This window comes from Silurus meridionalis, chromosome 3 (genome assembly GCF_014805685.1).
Source record: "Silurus meridionalis isolate SWU-2019-XX chromosome 3, ASM1480568v1, whole genome shotgun sequence".
NCBI lineage: Eukaryota > Metazoa > Chordata > Actinopteri > Siluriformes > Siluridae > Silurus > Silurus meridionalis.
Window position 1 is genome coordinate 7,136,836 of NC_060886.1, and position 20,180 is coordinate 7,157,015.

The window sequence follows — 20,180 nt, forward strand, 5'->3', positions numbered from 1 at the left end:
AGACAGATCTCTACTGTTTACTGTCAAAACAGAGCGTCCACGCCAAACTCCACATCACCAACTCGCTCCCAGAGGGTTGTTCTAATACAAATACGAGTTAATTGTTGGACATTAGCGGCGTTTTTCTTGGCCCGTCCAGCTCAGGGCCTGCTGAGAGAGAACGCTTTGCTCCTAGCGCTTTCTGCTTTGTCACTTTTGGAGCTGAAATAACGGTGTGTGGCGAAGAATCAGGGTGGAGTTTTTTTTTCTTCTTCATTGTGATAACAGAAAACATCAGCCCCGAGGAGGAGTACAAGATCGCCTGCCTGCTGATGGTGTTTGTGGCCGTCTCCCTGCCGACCCTGGCGAGCAACGTCATGTCTCAGTACAGCCCTGCGATCGAAGGTATCCGTGATGGGGGAAAGTAGCTAAGGGTATAACGGTACACGTATTCATAAAATAAAAAAAAAAAATCAGTACAGGGCTTCCGGCAATCCTTTTTACGTGCAAAACATCAGAGTTAAAATCCCTCAGGAACGTGTTAAGTGGCGGACCGCATGATTGTTTAGTCTCCGCCTCGCACTATGAGCACGTCACACGTGATTATCGTTATTGTTAAACTTGAAAACATACACAACAGGGGGTATAGAAAAGAGACTAGAGTTAGCGCAGTGTCACTGTGTCTGCACACTCCGTACCGGATATAAGATTCGCAGTCCGTTGTTTTGCACGTGCGCAAAATTGCCGCGATTTCCGCTTTGACAACGTTCTCGTTTTAACACGCTGTCCAGCTTCAAGAATTTCTCCTAAAAGGAGAAAATACTGACAATTCGAATATAGAGGGAGTGAATAAACGAAGGATGGAAAGAAGGCAGACATTTGTTATAGTATGCTGAAATAATTAGTACAGTTAAGATCATATATTTTTAGATATCAAATGTAACAAACACGCACACTTATATACACATCTGTATTACTCAAACAATGTCTAACTAATGTAAATTATTTAATTAAATTTTTCCATTTGTTTGATTTTATTTAATCAATTTAAATTGTGCCAATTTAATCGATTACCCAATTTAAGATATACCTTTATTCGTCCCACAGTGGGGAAATTTGCAAGAAATGTGCAAAAAAAAAAAAATATATATATATATATATATATATATATATATATATATATATATATATATATATATATATATATATATAAAAAGAACGATAATACAGTATATACAACACAATGTATAAATACAAAAGAAAAAAATAAAACACCAATAAGTAGTTACACAATCAAACATATTGCATGGTTTTAAATTAGTTGTTATTGCACATTAATTGCATAATAAAACTGGTATTGTTTTTACTGCATAGCTAAACACAATACCAGTGTATATCAATTGATATAATAAAAAGGGTATTGCATTAATTTGATTTATTACATTTTATTTTGTATAAAATATTATTTTATATATTATTTAACCAAGCAGGCATTTTATTTAAAATTGTTTAATAAATGTTTATAAATTGTTCACAAATGTTGATAATAATAAACAAGCAATTTTGTTTTTGCATTTCCCCAAACCGTACTGAAAATTGAACCGTGATTTAAAAACCGAGGTACGTACCGAACCGTGAATTTTGTGTACCGTTACACCCCCTATTGTTAGGCAATATATTATCAGCTGAATATTTGTGATTACTTAAAGAAAAATGGTTCCTGGTAGGGAATCAGTGTTCCATAGAAGGTCCATTTTCGGACCCATAGTAATCTAGTTTTTGTTAAAAAAGAAAAAGCTATTCAGGTGGTTTTATGAGTGTGCATTGATGTGTTTTAGGACACTGCAACAATATCCACTGCCTGGCGAAGGCTATTAACCAGATCGCTGCTGCTCTCTTCACCATCCATAAGGGCAGCATTGAGGACCGCTTGAAGGAGTTCCTGGCAGTGAGTTCACCACGTCTACACGTTTATTTTAAAACGTCACTACCTTTTTACTTCGACTGGCTTCATTTATTCGTTACAGCTGCTCTTAACAAGCACAAAGTCGAATCATGCGTGCGGTCGTTCTCGAGTCAGATGACGTGTGTTTGACAGGAAAAGAAAAACAAACAAAAAAGTCTCAAGGACTAAAATAGCATCTCTCACACATACACACGTTTCATTCTCTGCCTGTTTTCTCTCGGTTTTTTTCTATAAATGTAAAATCAGTTCTGTATCCTTCTCACTGCTGTCTTTTTCCGTAAATCTTACAACACTGCGACGCTGCATCTCGTAATTTCTGCCTCCAATCAGGAAAAAAAACACAACTCTCATCGCATTTTAGTCAGATTTATATAATTAAACTGCACCATCACATCAGTGATACATCAAAATACATTATATGAATCAGTGTTTATTTCCCCTTTGATGTTTGATAAAAAAGATCTGTCGAGTGAGGAGCCGTAGATGAGATTTGTGTTTAATTATCATGTCTCTTTAGGGAATGGGTCAGAGCCTGATAACTGATTCGGGTATACACGTGGGGGGAAAGTAGGCGGAGCCTCTTTCAGTGCTTTTTTGAATCGAATTGAATCTAATGGTTTGTGCTATGCTTTGTGCTCGTTTAGCTCGCTTCCTCCAGTTTGTTGAAGATCGGCCAGGAGACGGACAAGACGACCACCAGGAATCGCGAGTCTGTTTATCTTCTTCTCGACATGGTAAAACCCAGCAGCAGCACCACCACCACCACCATCTCTTTTACTGCTGCGTTACAGTGCATCCGGGAAGTATTCACAGCACTTCACTTGTTCCACATTTCACGTTGTCATTATGAGGTATTGTCTGTAGAATTTTGAGGAACATAACGGATTTGGAATAAAGCTGTAACGTAACAAACTGTGGAAAGAGTGAAGCGCTGTGAACCCTTTCCAGATGCACTGTACTCAGTTTCTTTTGAGTCATAATTTTATCACCCCACTGGACCTGATTGAGACACTAGCATATGGAGACTTCACTCATACCAGCAGTTGCACCAACACCAGTAGCACCACCATCAATAGCATCATCACCTCCACCATCACCATCATTGTCATCCCTTTTACTGCTCCATTACTCCATTTCTTCTGAATAATCATTCCATCCCCTCACTTGATCTGGTTGAGACACTAGCATGTTGATTCTTCACCCACATTTTGCATCATCTTTTAGAGATGAAATTTCACAGCTGTTTGTAGTGTTTATTAAAAGAAAGAAAAACACGCAGCTTCGTGGGATTTCTGCTCGATGATCCGTCTGCAGTCATGCAGTCCGTATCTGTCGTCTTGTGATCAGAGAGGAGCTTGTGTAGGATTTGTCTGAGGGATTAGCGACTCTTTGAAGTGTAATCTACAGGCAGCAGGGCTCTGGTGGGTAATGGAAAGTGATCAGGGTCTCGATTAGGCTGAGGACGTGTTCGTGGGTGTCCTACACCCAGTGCCAGAGCTGTCTCATACACACACACACAGAACACAGAACACCATGGCAGACTGGCAAGCCCACCACCAAGCCCTGAAATCTGTTCTCACATGGATTTGTGTGTGTGTGTGTGTGTGTGTGTGTGTGTGTGTGTGTGTGTGTGTGTGTGTGTGTGTGTGTGTGTGTGTTCCAGATTGTTCAGGAGTCTCCATTCCTCACCATGGACCTGTTGGAGTCGTGTTTTCCATACGTGCTGCTCCGGAACGCCTACCATGCCGTCTACAAGCAGTCGGTATCCGCTTCTGCGTGAGAGCTGATGGTTACATTCCATACACACACACACACACACACACACACACACACACAATTTCTCTGTTCATTCTCAGTCTTAATGATGCAACACTTCGTATGGGATAAAAAAAAGAGATAGAGAGAGCAAGCCGTAACCAAGCAGGTAGAAGATCACGGCTATGAATTTCATTCATCAAATTCCAGTAACACTAAAAATAATTTTTGATGTTTTTCTTGTTTTATTATTATTATTTGTAATTTTTTTGTTTGTTTTTTTTTTCTTTTAAAGAGTGGGATGTGGAAAGGGAATTTGCAAACGGTTAAAAAAGGAAAAAAAATAAGGAACAAGTATTTGGTTGTGTGTGTTGTGTGGGTGGGCTCGGGTGAAGTAATGAAGCACCATGTTATGCTAAAAAAAAAAAAAAACTGTACAACACTATGAAAAGAAACACAGTGATTTATTTCGGTGTCGTCTCAGCTCTAATCTGTGTGGGTTCCTGTGCGAATTCCTCTAATAACTTTTATTTCTTTTTATTATTTTATTCTCTTTTGACACATTTTGCCAAAATAACGATGACCTATAGCATCTCATTTGATTACGCAGAAATGTGGGTAACTACGTGTTCTAAAAAGAAGCCTATGGTGGTGTTTGTATAAAGCATATTATAATTTTTTAACTAACTTTTTCGTGATGCTTCGCAGCATTCCGAGACTCCATCGTAACTTTGTGTGGTTATGATAAACATTCGTACATATTTATTGAATGTTTATAAGTTGAATCCCCACCCAAACCCCTCCCCTCCATTTCCCTTTATTTCCCTTCTACCAATTTTATATATGTTTTGGAATTTTTTTTTTTTTTTTCTTTTTTTTTTTTTTTGGAAATGACCATGTATCTTCCATAACATTAAATAAACATTGGGTCATATGCACTCGACCCGTCTGCTGTCCTCCTGCTTCCAGGTTTTCTGTCCTCAATGAGTCGAGAAACATACAGTATAAAAGCAACATTTAACATACATTTTTTTTTTAAATCGAGTAGCAAAACCCAGGAGATGCCTCAAGTAAAAAAAAAAATAATTAACACTACATACTGCACCGATCAGGTATGACATCATGACCACCTGCCTAATATTGTGTTGGTCCCCTTATGCTGCCAAAACGTTCTGACCCTTCGAGCATTAACACCATTAACTTCTTCAGCGATTTGTGCTCGTCTGTTGGATGGGACCACATGGACCAGCCTTCGCCCCCCCACGTGCATCAATGAGCCTCGGCCGCCCAAAACCCTGGAACCTGGACCAGGAACATCCCACAAGAGCGGCAGTGTTGGAGATGCTCTGACTTAGTCGTCTAGACAGCACAATTCAGTCCTTGTCAAACTCTCAAATAATTACGCTCACCCATTTTTCCTGCTTTTAACACGTCAACTTTGGGGATAAAATACTGCCTAATAAATCAACTCACTAACAGACGCCATGATGAAGAGATAATCAGTATATTCACTTGTCAGTTTTATAATGCCATTATGTTATGCCTGTATATTACTCTCTCTCTCTCTCTCTCTCTCTCTCTCTCTCACTCTTTCTCTCTCTAATATTAGGGCTGTCAATCGATCTAAATATTTAATCACGCTTAATCAAATGATTGTCATGAGTGAACTCACGAGTAATCTGTTCAAAATGTCTCTAAAATTTAAGCTTATCAAGGTTTTTAATACTCTAATCAACATGGCCGTGGACAAATACGGATACTTTATGTATATTTATTATTAGTGAAACCAGACTCAACATAGGGCATGAAGATAAAATAAACTTGTTCAAGTAATTATGGTGTTTTAAACTACGTAAATCAGCAGGACACCAAATGGAGCTTTTGCTTATTACGTTTCCACACGGACGGTTTTAATTGCCGGATGTGTGCACTATGGTGGATTTTGGTGCTGATTTGAGACTTGGCGCATCAGTAAAACAAATGTGTAGTTATCAATAATTACTTGGTTTTTTGAGTGAAGAAATATTGCGTTGCAGGTTTTAACTTTCTCATATAAATTTATTAATATTTTTTAATAGGATTTGATAAACACAAATGCTGCATTCATTGCACGTTAATAAAGTTTGTGCTCTTTAAATGCTGTTAATATGGATGGATGGATGGATGGATGGATGGATGGAGAGAGCAGGTACCTTTTCATAGATAACAACACACCCTTTATTAATGCTACCGTGATCCTATAAATATTAATGTAGATGAGCGAGAGGCGTCACTGCGGTAACTTAAAGCTGTTCATTTACACTTCATGGAAAGAAAATTGTGGACGCTTGACCATTTTAAAAATCCCATTCCACATGTATTCCCCACTTGATGTTATAGTATTCTCCACTCATCTGAGATGATGATTTGCTAGATGTTGTGGAGATTTGTGCTCATTCAGCCACAAGGGTGTGAGGAGGCCTTCAAGGAGGTGTTCAGTAAATTTGAGGTCAGAGCTCTATAGCAAGCAATACAATTTTGTGCTGAAAAATTGGGAGGCTCAAACACATGGTAGTGAATTTTAATGAAAATACACAAACATCACAGCTTTCCTTTGCAGCAAAACATTAAGGAATCCAAAGAGGAAACCATGATATTGTTCACAAAATACGATATAATCAGCAGGACATAATCATACTTGGAATTTCAGCAGCTATAAATTTGCAAAAAGTCAGAGATTTTAGGGAACAATAAAAAAAATAAACCGTTCCATTCTTTTTAATTAAGAGCTTAACATAATCCATGTTCAAATCAAATGTTTGAAAAGCAATCACGCTGAGGACTTACTGTGATATGTTTTTCATGCACCACTGCAGCCTGGACTTGCTGACAGCGTTTAGAATCGTACCCACACACGTCTTGGCAAAAAACCTCTTCAAACCAGACCATGATGGAGGAAACTTTATTTTTACCCCGAAAGACCACACCTGATTCATATGGGTCATCAGTTCCTCTGGTTAGAACACCAGGTCAGCCACACTGGCAGCTGATGAACATGCTTAGTCAACACGTCTACATCCACACCAGCTGCTCAGATGCTCAGATTCTAGTCAATTAGTGCAGGAGGTGTTTTAACAAGGCGTTAACTGTTCCCATCTGTCATGAGGTGATAAAAGGATTTGGTCTAATGAATGCAGGTGTCAACAGCAAGCAAGCAGACTGGTGCAATTCTGATCAAATAAAGATCAAGCTAGAAAAAAAACCCACACTGGGTTATTTCAGTCATTATTCCCCAATCAGATACCAAACTAATGTACTATTCTGTTTAATATTCGGTAAGTTATCATCGCTCACTGAGATGTGAGCATGAGCGTGTCAACATTGTATGGACGGTAGGATTGAATTTTCCTTTCACTTGAACTAGGAGACTCAAACCTGTTCCAGCATGACAATACCCCTGTGCACAAAGCCAGCTTTATGAAGATCTGCTTTACATGGGCTGGAGGGGAAGATCTGCTGTAGAGCTCTGACCTCAACCCTATTGAACATCTTTTGGATGAAGATCAACACTGTCTGCACTCCAGACCTCCTCACCTCACTTACATCACTATTGTAGCTGTATAATAGTGTGGTATTCGTATTACAGTACAGGGAGTTGCCTTAGATTAGATAAGATAAGATAAGATAAGATTAGATAGATAGATAGATAGATAGATAGATAGATAGATAGATAGATAGATAGATAGATAGATAGATAGATAGATAACTATTGATCGTCACAATATATGTAGAGAAATATGGAAAATATAATTTATTGGTTGTGTTGATGGTCGATATACAATGTTTTATTGGCTAATCTGTGAAATATTACACATTGGTTTTTATAAATATATAGTTTTGGAACAATGTAAATTCCCATTATCGCTATACAATAACAAATCGCAGCTTATCATTGTAACTTTTTCCTGGTGGAAAACTAGAAACGTTTAGAACTATTTCATTCATATACATGTATGTTACTCACTGAGCTTAATAAATCGATTCATCCCAGTTCTTTGTAATTGGAGATTGCTCCAAGAATCCAAGGATGGATTTGGACTGGAATTCATATAAACAGGCTGCTACACCAGCTCAGGACCACCCATCAGTGAACACAATGCACCTCAACAATGATGGAACTGTAATGAATGGACATTCGGTGCCACCCAGACTCTTTAGAGTCTGGTTCCTCTCAAGGTTTCTTCCTGATACCATCTCAGGGAGTTTTTCTCCGCTGCATTCGCCAATGGTTTGCACATTAGGGACAAACTTATAGGTACTAAACGAATAAATTCCAAATGTATAACATCTTTAGCTCTGTAAAGCTGCTTTGGGACTGTCTATTGAAAAAAATATTGCCATAAAAATGAATCTGAATTGAATTGATTGAAATGACTTATGTTCAAAATTAAGCTCCCCCACCCCCCCTTTTCCCAGCTTCTGACCAATCAGATTTGAGAATCTGCCTTCACATGCACTATGTTATGTTTGTAAGCTATTACCACTAAATATGTCTCAGTTAAACAAACCTTAAAAAAAAAAAACATGTCCACTCCATTAGCTCATGTAAATCTTTTTTTTACTGGTTTATAAACTCACCCACACAAACTGCTGGGAGACCATTAAATGAGTCAGCACAGTGCAGCTGTTTCTTATGGAGGCTACAGAGGAGCTCTGTAACACTGAATCTGCATCTGCCCTTAAACACAACTGCTCAATTGTTTGTTAACTAGCTGTTTTATTATTGAAAAAAGAAAACAGCTTTGTTTGGACAGCTTGCTCTATTCTGTCTAATCTAAGCTGACATCAGTAATGAATGCAGCGTCAGAGGTTGCGTTACGTCTTCCACAGGTCACTAGAGGACAGGTTGGACATTGTAGAGTGAATTCCTGCTTGTTATTTATGTTCATTTGTAACTTCTATGGACAAAATCTTGTCTCAGGGACTGCGGCAGAGCTGCGAGTTTGTTTCCAGTCTTTAATCTTAAATACATTTCATCAGCCGAAAGCTTTATTCAAGTCTGGAATATATAATATTTTCAAATGACAATAATAAATCTTAAAATGTGACAGATGGATGAGAAGTTTTACTTATTATGATGATATTTTATATCGAATGAAACAACTGCATGAAGAAAAAGATCTATAAAGTTTGATTGAAACAAATCAACTTTAGTATTTTTTTTTAATTTAACTACTTTTATTTTTATATTTATGTCTGTATTCATCATGATTTTTTTTGTATAGGTTTGGTTCTATTTTGATCTGGATATCAATATATTTAAAAAATAAAACACAAAAGGAGGGTGTGTGTGTGTGTGTGTGTGTGTGTGTGTGTGTGTGTGTGTGTGTGTGTGTGCAGGCCTTTAGGGGCAGCTAGCTGACTTAAAAGTGTTTTAGGAATGTAAAGTATCCTAATTGCACTAGGAGTTTCCCTACAGGGCAGGGCTGTGACACTCCTGACCTGGAGAGAGAGAGATTCCTGTTTTCTCTCTCTATCTTCCTGGTTAGATCGTTCGTGTGTGTGCTTGAGATGTTTGGAGATTGTCGGAGATGTTTGGACACTAAGCAGACGAGAAGGTGCAATCAAATGAAACGATTGTATGTTGGATGAAATAATTGGCTCGTTGTAGCTGGATCAACTTTTGGGCAGAAGTCATCATCCAGGGCAACTTAAGATGATCTCATTGACACAATTTAGCAGTTGAGGGTTGCTCAAGGAGACCAGCAATGGCAACTTGGTGGTGCTGTGATATGAACTCACAATCTTTCAATCAGAAGTCCATTGTCTTAACCATTTACATTTAAATTGTATGGCGTTTGGCAGATGCCCTGATCCAGACCAGTGGAGCAATTACGTGTTAAGACCTTTGCCTAAGGAGCCAGCAGTCGTAAGATTTGAACCCATGATCAGATCAGAAGCTCCCACTACCTTTAGATATGTGTATGAGGAGCTGAAGGAGAAAGAGAAGCTATACCCATTGCTTGGTGATGATGTGATTTGAGGTTGGAGTATAGGAAAGGGATGAGGAGGTGGAGGAGGAGGAGGAGGAGGTTTTGTTTGTACAACTCAGCCAAGGGTCCTGCCCAGTGACGTCACTGGAGGGGGGTGACTACTTGTGCAAAGCGCTTTTTCTCTGATTGCTCTGGTTGTTGCGCAGCGCAGCGCGGTGAGGTGAGGTGCGGCGAGGTGCGGCGAGGTGAGGTGAGGTGAGGTGAGGTGAGGCGCACGGTAGCGCACGGTCACTCTGCGCACGGCAACTGCACACACTGCGGATTGCGTTTTCTCAGTAACCAGGAACCACCATGAGATTTGCGCACAGGCTCGATTGACGCAAACAGGAGGAATTTTTTTTTTTTACATTAATTTTTCAGCACCTTTTGCTCGGCGCAGGAGGAACCTGAATGATCTAACAGACTGTTTTTTCTAGTAATTGAGAAGATGTGGCGTGTTTTAATCCCTGAGTTTGTGCATGTGGTGGTTGCGGTGACGTGCCTGGCGCTGGTGTGGTGCCCGAGCGCGGCGGCTCTGGCCGGCTCTTGCGAGATGGTGCGCATCCCGTTGTGCCAACCCATGCCCTGGAACATGACCAAGATGCCCAACCACTTGCACCACAGCACGCAGGCCAACGCGGTGCTCGCCATCGAGCAGTACGAGGCGCTGCTGGAAACCGGTTGCAGCCCGGATCTCCTATTTTTCCTGTGCGCCATGTACGCACCCATCTGCACCATCAGCTTTCAGCGCGACCCCATCAAGCCGTGCAAGTCGGTGTGCGAGCGCGCAAAGACGGGCTGTGAACCCGTGCTCAAGAAGTACAACCATTCGTGGCCCGAGAGTCTGGCGTGCGACGAGCTCCCGGTGTACGACCGCGCCGTGTGCATCTCACCAGAGGCCATCGTCAAAGCAGATCCAACAGGTACAAACCACCACCATCACCACTACCCAAACCTTCAGACCTTCAACACCTTCTCCTTTTAATCTAATAACATTGTCCTCTGACTCACATCTGTACTCCTTCCATATCATCCTAGAACAAGATTCACACTTTTCTACACTTCACAGGAACACTCAGAAGAACCTGCTTCTTCATAAAAAAACACTCTCATTTCACACGAGTCTTTGTTTAAGTTTTACTAGATCATCTCAAAACCATGGAACCATTTTGAAGTAAATGAATCGTCCTTTAATTGTAAGGAATGTTGTGCATGTTATAAGTGCTGGTGACGGAACCACCGAGCAGAACCATCTTCTCTGGAAGATCTTGCTGCTTTGGTCATTTTTTATTGTTATTGATAGCTATTTATTCCTACTTTAGTTACAAGATCTGGAAAATTGGAGCTGGTAAATTATTTTTTATTTTTATTTTTATGGAGCAGGTCGACGGAAAGCTCATGTTGTTACATACGTTTTGTTACATACATACGAGGTGAACAACGACGTCCTCAGTGTCCTCAAGTAGCTCAAGTATACTGTATTCCTATACCAACATAAGAAGAAAAGACACCCGTCTCTACAGTGTGTATCCTTAAAAGTGTGTTGAGGCAAAACCAGATTAAGGGCTAAGAACAAACACTGTGAGGTGAGAAGTCATTAATTTAATAGTATTTATACAGCATGAAGGCTGATATAACACCAATTAGAGTTACGATCCCAGAGATACAAAACGACTGCTGCAAGTCACAAAACTGACTGTTTCACTGGATTGGTTTGAATCCACATACGTATTAGGAAGAGGGAAAGTCTTGATTTTTTCGAGCAGCCCCATGTATCAGATCCAGCATTGAAAATATACAGAAATGGAGACGAGGCTCAAATGAAAACAGTTCAAAGGAAAAAGCGCAGCTATCGGACTTCCAAATCAACAACATATTCAATAACAGTGCAGTTTTATTCCGATAGCACTTTTAACAATAGTCCCAGAGCAGATTTATAGAGATAAAGAGATTATAAAATCGAAATGAAGTTTAAAACTTTAAATAAGAATGCAATAAAATGCTTAAATTAAAAGTGAAAGATAAACAAAAATCATGTGTAACTAACGGATCTTAAGACCCTTTGTTGTGTTGTCATAGGATTCATTTAGTCCTTTTATATTATTGCTTTGCGAGTAGTTGTGTAAAACAGCAGTGTATTTCCTACTCAGGACATCTGAGAAATGGCAATTTTTCACCTACTTTGGGGAGCAGTTGTAGGGCAAAAGCAATGAATCAGTGCTGCAAAAAAGACCAGGCTTCTGGGGAGAAGTATAAATTTGTTAAAACTCAGCGTTACTTTGGGTTAAATCTTAGGTTTATAGTGGTAAAATATCAGGTATATTCTGAGTCAAATATTAGGATTAATATAAATACAATATCAAACTTAATCTGATTAATCTGAGTTAAACTACTATGAGTTAAAGATAATCTTAATCTGGGTTAAAAAAAAAAAAAGGTTAGGTCTATGCTGGAGAAAGATCAGGCTGAAGTTGAAAAAAGCGTAGGCGTCTGCTAGAAACAGATAAGGGTTACTTTGAGTAAAATACTGAGTTAATATTGTGTAGAACAGCTGAGTAAAGAGGAATAAAACAACAATAGGGTTATTGAAAGTCAGACTGCAGATTGTAGTTTGTAAAATATCGTGTTTAGGTTGAGAAAATTGTGATTAAAATGTAAATCTTTCTACAAGCTCAGCCTTTGCTGGGTAAAAGCTCAGTCTGATGTTAGGTAAAAGCTTAGTCTGAGCTTGGGTAAAAGCTCAGTCCGATGTTGGGTAAAAGCTCAGCCTTTGATGGGTAAAAGCTCAGTCCGATGTTAGGTAAAAGCTCAGTCAGATGCTGGGAAAAAGCTAAATCTGATGTTGGGTAAAAGCTCAGCCTTTGCTGGGTAAAAGCTCAGTCTGATGTTAGGTAAAAGCTTAGTCTGATGCTGGGTAAAAGCTCAGTCTGATGTTGATCACATGGTGATGTTGGGTAAGATCTCATGGTGATGTTGGGCAAGATCTCATGGTGATGTTGGGTAAGATCACATGGTGATGTTGGGTAAGATCTCATGGTAATGTTGGGCAAGATCTCATGGTAATGTTGGGCAAGATCTCATGGTAATGTTGGGTAAGATCACATGGTGATGTTGGGTAAGATCTCATGGTGATGTTGGGTATGATCACATGGTGATGTTGGGTAAGATCTCATGGTGATGTTGGGCAAGATCTCATGGTGATGTTGGGCAAGATCTCATGGTGATGTTGGGTAAGATCACATAGTGATGTTGGGTAAAATCACATGGTGATGTTGGGTATGATCACATTGTGATATTGGGTAAGATTACATAGTGATGTTGGGTAAGATCACATGGTGATGTTGGGTAAGATCTCATGGTGATGTTGGGCAAGACCTCATGGTGATGTTTGGTCAGATCACATGGTGATGTTGGGTAAAATCTCATGGTGATGTTTGGTAAGATCACATGGTGATGTTGGGTATGATCACATGGTGATGTTGGGTAAGATCACATGGTGATGTTGGGTAAGATCTCAGGTTAATTCTGGTTAAAATCTCTGGCTAATGGCTTCACTGTACAAATAAACCCTGACTTTATTTTTCAGGGTGAGGCTAAAAATAATCTTGTGGTGATTTTGATTAAGATCTCAGGCTTATGTTAAAAAAAAAGCTCAGAGTGAAGTTAGATTTAATCTCAGGCTAATAATGGGATCTCATGATTGATGATGGGTAAAATCTCTGTGATTTTGGGTAAAATCTCTGTGATTTTGGGTAAGATCTCATGGTGATATTTGGTAAGATCTCATGGTGATATTTGGTAAGATCTCATTGGGTAAGATCTTAGGCTGATGTTAGGTAAGATCTTGGTGATATTGGATAAGATCTCAGGCTGATATTGGGTAAGCTCTCAGGCTGATGTTAGGTAAGATCTTGGTGATATTGGATAAGATCTCAGGCTGATATTGGGTAAGCTCTCAGGCTGATGTTAGGTAAGATCTTGGTGATATTGGATAAGATCACATGGTGATACTGGGTAGATCTCATTGTGATATTGGGTAAGATCTCATGGTGATGAATACAATTTTAATATAATGGTTAAAGCAAAGGTTAATTCTGGGTTAAGGTTAATTCTGGCTAATGGTTTTCTTTATTGAATACAAATAAACCCTGACATCGAGGCAGAACTGAACTATGGCAACTGTAATAAAGTCAGTGGTACATTGTATCAGCTTTCACATGTACAGTTGATAACAGTTTCAGATCCTGTATTTATTACAGGGTGTGTGAGGGTCTGTAAAAGTTTCGTTCTGAAGAGACACTTTATAGCAAGAAAGTCTAAAGTACGACATTTTTTTTAACTTAAATATTTTTATATCCTGAGCTGTGGACACTCGGGTGTTTGGAACACTCAGCACATGGGATAATACATGGTGTAATGTGTTAACTTCAGTGTTTGAAGTGAAAAAAAAATCTCCATTGGCAGGTTGGTGTGTGTTAAAACATGCATTTTAGTTTACAGGGGCTGCATTAACAGCTCAGTGACACGGTGCACATGGGGTCGGAATAGCAGGTGTTGTCAGATAAGTACTAGTTGCACAGCTCTTTTGTCCTTTGCGAACTGACTTATGAAAGTCAGTGCTCCCTGTTACTGTGCGTGCACTCTAGTGCTGCCATCTGCTGAAGTGTTACAAAACTAGTCTGTTGTATTTATTTCTGATAAACCATTAGAGGGTGCTGTGCTGTTATAGGTAAACAAACAATGTTTGGGTTGTATGATGTCGTGTATGATGCTAGCTGTGTCTCATGATTGTTAGTGTGGGTCATTTGTGTAATTATTATTTGGCTGTTTTTTTTTTGTTTGCGGTTTCAGATCGGTGCAAGTGTAAGTCGGTGAAACTCGGCCAAAAGACCTATACAAAGAACAATTACAATTATGGTAAGTCTCAGCTACAAGCACATTCTGATCCAGAGTGTGTGAAAGTACCAGCATTAAATGCTAACATCTGGTAATATCCCTCTGGCAGTGATACGTGCACGTGTGAAAGAGATAAAAAGCCGCAGTCACGACCTCAGCGCTGTGGTGGAAGTGAAGGACGTGCTGAAGTCTTCCCTGGTTCACATTCCTCGTGACACCGTGACGCTGCACTACAGTTCGGGGTGTCTGTGTCCCCCACTTCTGCCCAACGAAGAGTACATCATCATGGGCTACGAGAACGAGGAACGATCACGGTACTGCTTTATTTAAGTCTTTATTTATAGGGTTTGGTGCTCTATACAACTGAGCAGCTATGGGATTAGGGGCCTTGCTCAGGGGCCCGGGAGTGGCATCTTAGTGTGGGATTTAAAGGCCAATACCTAAATTACTAAACTACCACCTTTCCTGTAATTGAATAACAATTATTGCTGCTGCAATTGTCTTCAGTAGGAATAAGAGTACAATTATTAATTTGGTTCAATTCAATATTTTATTTCTATCGCGCTTTTCACAATGGACATGAAAGCAGCTTTATAGAATATAAGAATTCTAGAACAAATACTAGGTATATTTATTCCTATTATTATTATTATAAAATGAATATTATTATTGTTTTTATATTCAGGTTGCTTCTTATTGAGGGGTCCATCGCACAGAAGTGGAGAGACCGAGTGGGACGCAAAGTGAAGGTATTATGATATACTTGTTAATTATTTAGCATGTTTGCTTTTTGAATACTTGACTCTGATTGGTCAGAAGGTTTTGATGATCATTCATTACATCAGTACGGAAGTTTCTGCTACATTTCAAATCAGAGATCTGAAATCTGGTAATATTTGATCACTTGTAGAGGGAGTTGAAATAAAAACATGCTGTCATTTACGCAGCTCATTCAAGGGACTCTATTTGCTTCCATTATTTAATCAGACTAGGGGGTGTTCATAGAGGTCTTCCCCACCTGATCCTGCATAATAGATTACAATTAAATTGATGAAGAAAAGCTTTTAGTTGTCACATGCACATTACAATCTTTTCTTCAGATTTCCCAGCAATTGTTAGGAAGCTGTGGTCAGACATGATACAGCACCACTGGAGCACAGAGGGTTAAGGGCCTTGCTTGAGGGCCCAAGTGTGGCAGTTTGGCGCTACTAGGGCTTGAACCTTCCAATCAGTAAACCGGAGCCTGAACCTCTGAGCTACCACTTCCTGTAGTTACCTCCTACAAAGACATCATACACGCTTTCGATCATGTTTTGGAGATAACAGTGCAGTGCTGCAGTGCTCTGGCTGGAACTAGGGTTAACTTGAGCTGTGTTCCAGTAGCAAATGTTTGCCATGTGTTTGAAGTGAAAGTAAAACATCCTTTTCCAATTCTACTTGAGTAAATGGGTGGGTGTAGGTATAGAAAGTGAAAGTTTTATATTTTATAAGAACTATGTGAACATGGTCCATTGTCCTGCACATCAGACCAGAGTTTACTATAGTTACAGAAACACTACTGTTCTACTGAAATCTAGTGGAGTTACAAGTGGATTCAGGGGTCAGGAGTGGATTAGGTTCCATGTCTGCATGATCATCGTATACTGCAAGACTCTCCATCTCATGCACTTTAATAAATAGGAAATGAAACTTTCTGGGAATATGATATAGAAAAAACTGGGTCAGAGCACAGGGTCGGCCATGATACACCACCACAGGAGCACAAAGGGTTAAGGGCCTTGCTCAAGGGCCCAAGAGTGGCAGTTTGGCGATACCGAGGCTTGAACCCCTTCGACTTTTTGATCAGCGCCTAAACCAGAGAGCTCCCACTCCCCTTTCACGTTACTTCCATTTAGAAAGGAATGGTGGTAGCTTAGCGGTTAAGATTGTGAATTCAAGTCCCAACCACAACAAACTGCAACTTTCGGCTTTTAGCAAAGATCCTAACCTCATAGCTGCTCTCATGTACGATTGAGATAATAAGTTGCTCTGGATAAGGGGCATCTGCCAAATACCATAAATATAAATGTAAAATGATGTCCAATGCATTGTTCTTGTTATATTTTGAGGGTATATTTTCTCAGACGAAGCTTTTCCCACTGATGTTACAGCCAAATTTTTTCCAGTTTACAAAAGACTTGGATCTCCTTCAGCTACTGTTTTTTTTTTTTTTTACTTTTGCCCCCTTTTCTGTTTGGTAGCCCAGTGATGGATGAAAAAGTAGAATGTGTGTCAGGGAACGCTTTGTAGCAGTCTTTCTAATCGCTCTGCTCTCTTCACCGGCATCAGGATTTAGTGCTCGAGAAACGGAAATGCGAAGTGGCAGAGAGAAAAACGAGTGTGTATTGTGTGCTGATGGGGTGGAAAGCAGTACATTCTGATCTATGAGGAGCATGTATGTATGTGAAGACAAAAAGCCTGCTGTACTCCTGACTGCAGGAGGATGAAGCGGCGGTGTGTGTTGTGCATGCGTGCTGCGAGTCTGAGTGACGTGACTGTTGTTGTTTTTTTTTTCCCAGCGCTGGGATCAGGCCCTGAGTAAAGGAAGGAAACCGGATCAGGACAGACGCGTCCGTCCCTGACCTCGCTCCGGCACAAACTGAACCCCGACCACACAAAAAAGTATCAGAGAAAACTGAAAAATAATTGCACTAATGTATGTTCTTCTTGATGCGTAAGGAGTTGTAGCAGAGATGTTTTTAGTTGTTGCTTTGTAAGTTTTTTTTAGCAATATCTTTTTTTTTTTATTTGCCTTTGCACGAACAAAATGTTCATGTCAACATTGCTGCATATGTGTGTGCATGGGTATGGACTTGGTGTTATGGGCTTGGGGGGTGGGGGTGTTGGGGGTGAGGTTTAATGATTGTGCTGGAAGAGAAGATGGGGCATGAGAGAGCTTATACAGGAGAAGATGACAGTTTTCTAGAAGAAGGAACGGCGTTTGGACGCGACGAGGAGCAGCATGGAGTCATGCTGAAGTCTCCCTTTCGCTGGATTCAAACAGAACAGATGGAGGAGGCGTCGTTTTGGCATGAGACGCGAACACGAGGACAAATCTGAAAGGCTGTAATGGAGACGAAATGTTAAGCGTTAACGAATTACTTTCGTTCGAAAGAATTTTTTTTTGCATAATATCGCCATAACTCTTAGGCACATGTTTGATATTCCTGACCAATAGGACGCCGTTTATGAACAAGAACGCATAATACGTAGCATGAATGCAGTGGTTTATTGAAGACAGCTGTTTTTTTGTTTGTTTGTTTTTGTTTTTTTATATTGGTCTGATTGATACAAGATGATTCATCCTTCGCTCGAGCCATTATTCACCCTGCCTGTTATCACATTTACATCCACTATTAAACATATCTGACTGAGTTCCATGATAAAAGTGTGCATCACATTTTACACATTATTCCAGACATGCCTGGTGTGACCACACATTCATTTGGACACCTGATCACCGGACCCATGTCCCGAATCTAACCCCACTTTAAACTTATAATAACTTATAATAACTCCTTCTACTACATTTAGGACCAGGTCTGTGTGGAAACAGAAGTTGTTGGACACCTGACCATAACATTTTCTGCTTTCTAAACATTGCATTCCACATTCAGTCCACATTTGCTCTTATAACCTCCACTCTTCTGAGAACATTACGAGATTTTGTGGAGATTTGTGCCTCATTGTAGTAGTGGTGAAGTGAGGACTTCCGGGGTGCGGTAAGTGTTCACATTCGTCCCAAAGGTGTTCAATGGGGTTGAGGTCAGAGCTCTGTATATCAGAAGATCTTCCACTCCAACTCATATAAAGCAGATCTTCATGGAGCTGGCTTTCTTCATTCCAGTGAAGGGATATTGTGATTGTTTGGCATAGAAAGACAGTCTAGAGTCTAAAACAAGGTTCGAATCTCACAATTGTCTAGACTCTAGACAATTGTGAGATTCGAACCTTGTTATAGAAATTGGAAGAACGCTTACATAATGAGTGTTATGGTATTATTTATGAACTGGATATGTATATTCCAGGTTTTTGGAGCGTTCAGTGGATAATACATTAGGATTTCTGTAGCCACCTGGTTAGATACAAAAGCCTCAGAGCTCTATTGCAAATTTAAAGAAAAAAAATGTCCTTTTTTTAAATTTAGAAATTGTCCAAATTGCTGTTTTTCTTTCTGGACCTGCAATCAATACTAAATGCTTATTGTGTGTAGAATATTTGTTCTACTGTGTGTGTGTGTGTGTGTGTGTGTGTGTGTGTGTGTGTGTGTCCAGCACAGTAGGTCTTGTTCAGATTCTCTCATGGGGGTTTTACATAAACACCTCCTGAGTGCCTCCTTCTGCTCCCATCACACGAAAACGCAGACCATTTATGGTCGTGTCGGTTAGTTTCATATGAACGTAGCTCGAGAACCTTAACTCACGCTTTCTTTCTTTGCAACAAAGTATCATCAAACACCGATAAAAATCTCATAAACCAAAAAAATTGCACACAAACTTCACCAACTTCCATAATTTTTCAATGATATTTTCCTTGCTTTCATTTGTTTCCCTAAGACATGCATTTCCCACGGCCTGTGTTGACCGTGGAAATAGAGCTGCGGTTTATGCTGTGTTTTTATCCGTCCGGAGAGATGACTTGGAAATTATAACCCTACTTGATTTATGTGACGAGGGAGTCGGCCAGTGCAATCATTTACTGCAGAGTTTATGGGAGAATTAACACAAAACGGAGGATTTACGGCGTTTAACTGGCCGTCCTGCCTCGCTTCATGGCTCCCCTGGTAGGTGATCACTTCAATCAGAAGGTTTTTTTTCCCCCTCCGTCGTGCCTTACTGGCTAAGAGCCTCCGCCATCAATCTGTTTAACGCGCTGAAATTACGCAGCATGTGGGAAGTGAGTGAAAGGCCGCAGTGGAAGTGTACGCTATGTTTTCAGTCCTGGCTTCAAAGTCCTGAGAAGGAAAGAGGAGGATTTGTTCTCTGTCTTCTTCACTGCCAGCATCTTGACGCTGTATTACAACTCCATAAACTCAAATACGTTTTAGTGGATAGAATAAAAATAGATCAATAAAACCCTATTAGAAAGAGCATTAAAGGTAAAACAGGGTTTTTTTTACACACTAAAAATTTCTGTCCAACTTATTTCCCCCTTTTATCCAATCTAATCCTTCTGACTAATTGAGAGCTCCCATATTTATCCTGATGCTTTGCTTCAGCTTGGGGTCTCCAATCCAAATGCTGTGGATTATATGATATAAGTCCAAATCATTGAACAGTGGAGAAGTTTGACTTTATTCACTTTAATGAAATCAGAAACGATCCTGTCGCTCACACCAAAGATTTGATGTCACCCAGATGAGCATTGGTTCCCTCTACAAGGGTTTCTTCCTCATGTCAATTCGAGGAGTTTTCTAGGTTTCTACATGACAGCAAAATGAACATCTACAATACATCTGGATTTCTGTAAAGCAGCTTTGTCTACTGTGTAAACAATAAAGAAATAAAACCATAGATTTATTCTCTAATTTTATT

General features: G+C 39.8%; 2 protein-coding genes across 5 annotated transcripts in view; both read left to right on the top strand.

Moving 5' to 3' along the window:
* Positions 1-4,656, top strand: part of nckap1 (NCK-associated protein 1) — a 67,148-nt gene extending 62,492 nt beyond the window's left edge. For all 4 annotated transcript variants that reach the window (XM_046843795.1, XM_046843803.1, XM_046843814.1 and 1 more), the window contains 4 exons: positions 268-384; positions 1,818-1,927; positions 2,590-2,679; positions 3,609-4,656. In XM_046843795.1, the coding sequence (XP_046699751.1) occupies positions 268-384; positions 1,818-1,927; positions 2,590-2,679; positions 3,609-3,725 (434 nt within the window). In that variant the 3' untranslated portion in view covers positions 3,726-4,656. The remainder of the gene's footprint in view (positions 1-267; positions 385-1,817; positions 1,928-2,589; positions 2,680-3,608) is intronic.
* A 5,194-nt stretch (positions 4,657-9,850) lies between these two features.
* On the top strand, positions 9,851-18,021 carry frzb (frizzled related protein). The gene is made up of 5 exons (XM_046845699.1): positions 9,851-10,634; positions 14,563-14,628; positions 14,717-14,921; positions 15,293-15,356; positions 17,166-18,021. Exons 1-5 carry the CDS (start codon positions 10,160-10,162, stop codon positions 17,226-17,228), a joined length of 873 nt encoding a protein of 290 aa, XP_046701655.1. The 5' UTR covers positions 9,851-10,159; the 3' UTR covers positions 17,229-18,021.
* Positions 18,022-20,180: the final 2,159 nt, after the last annotated feature.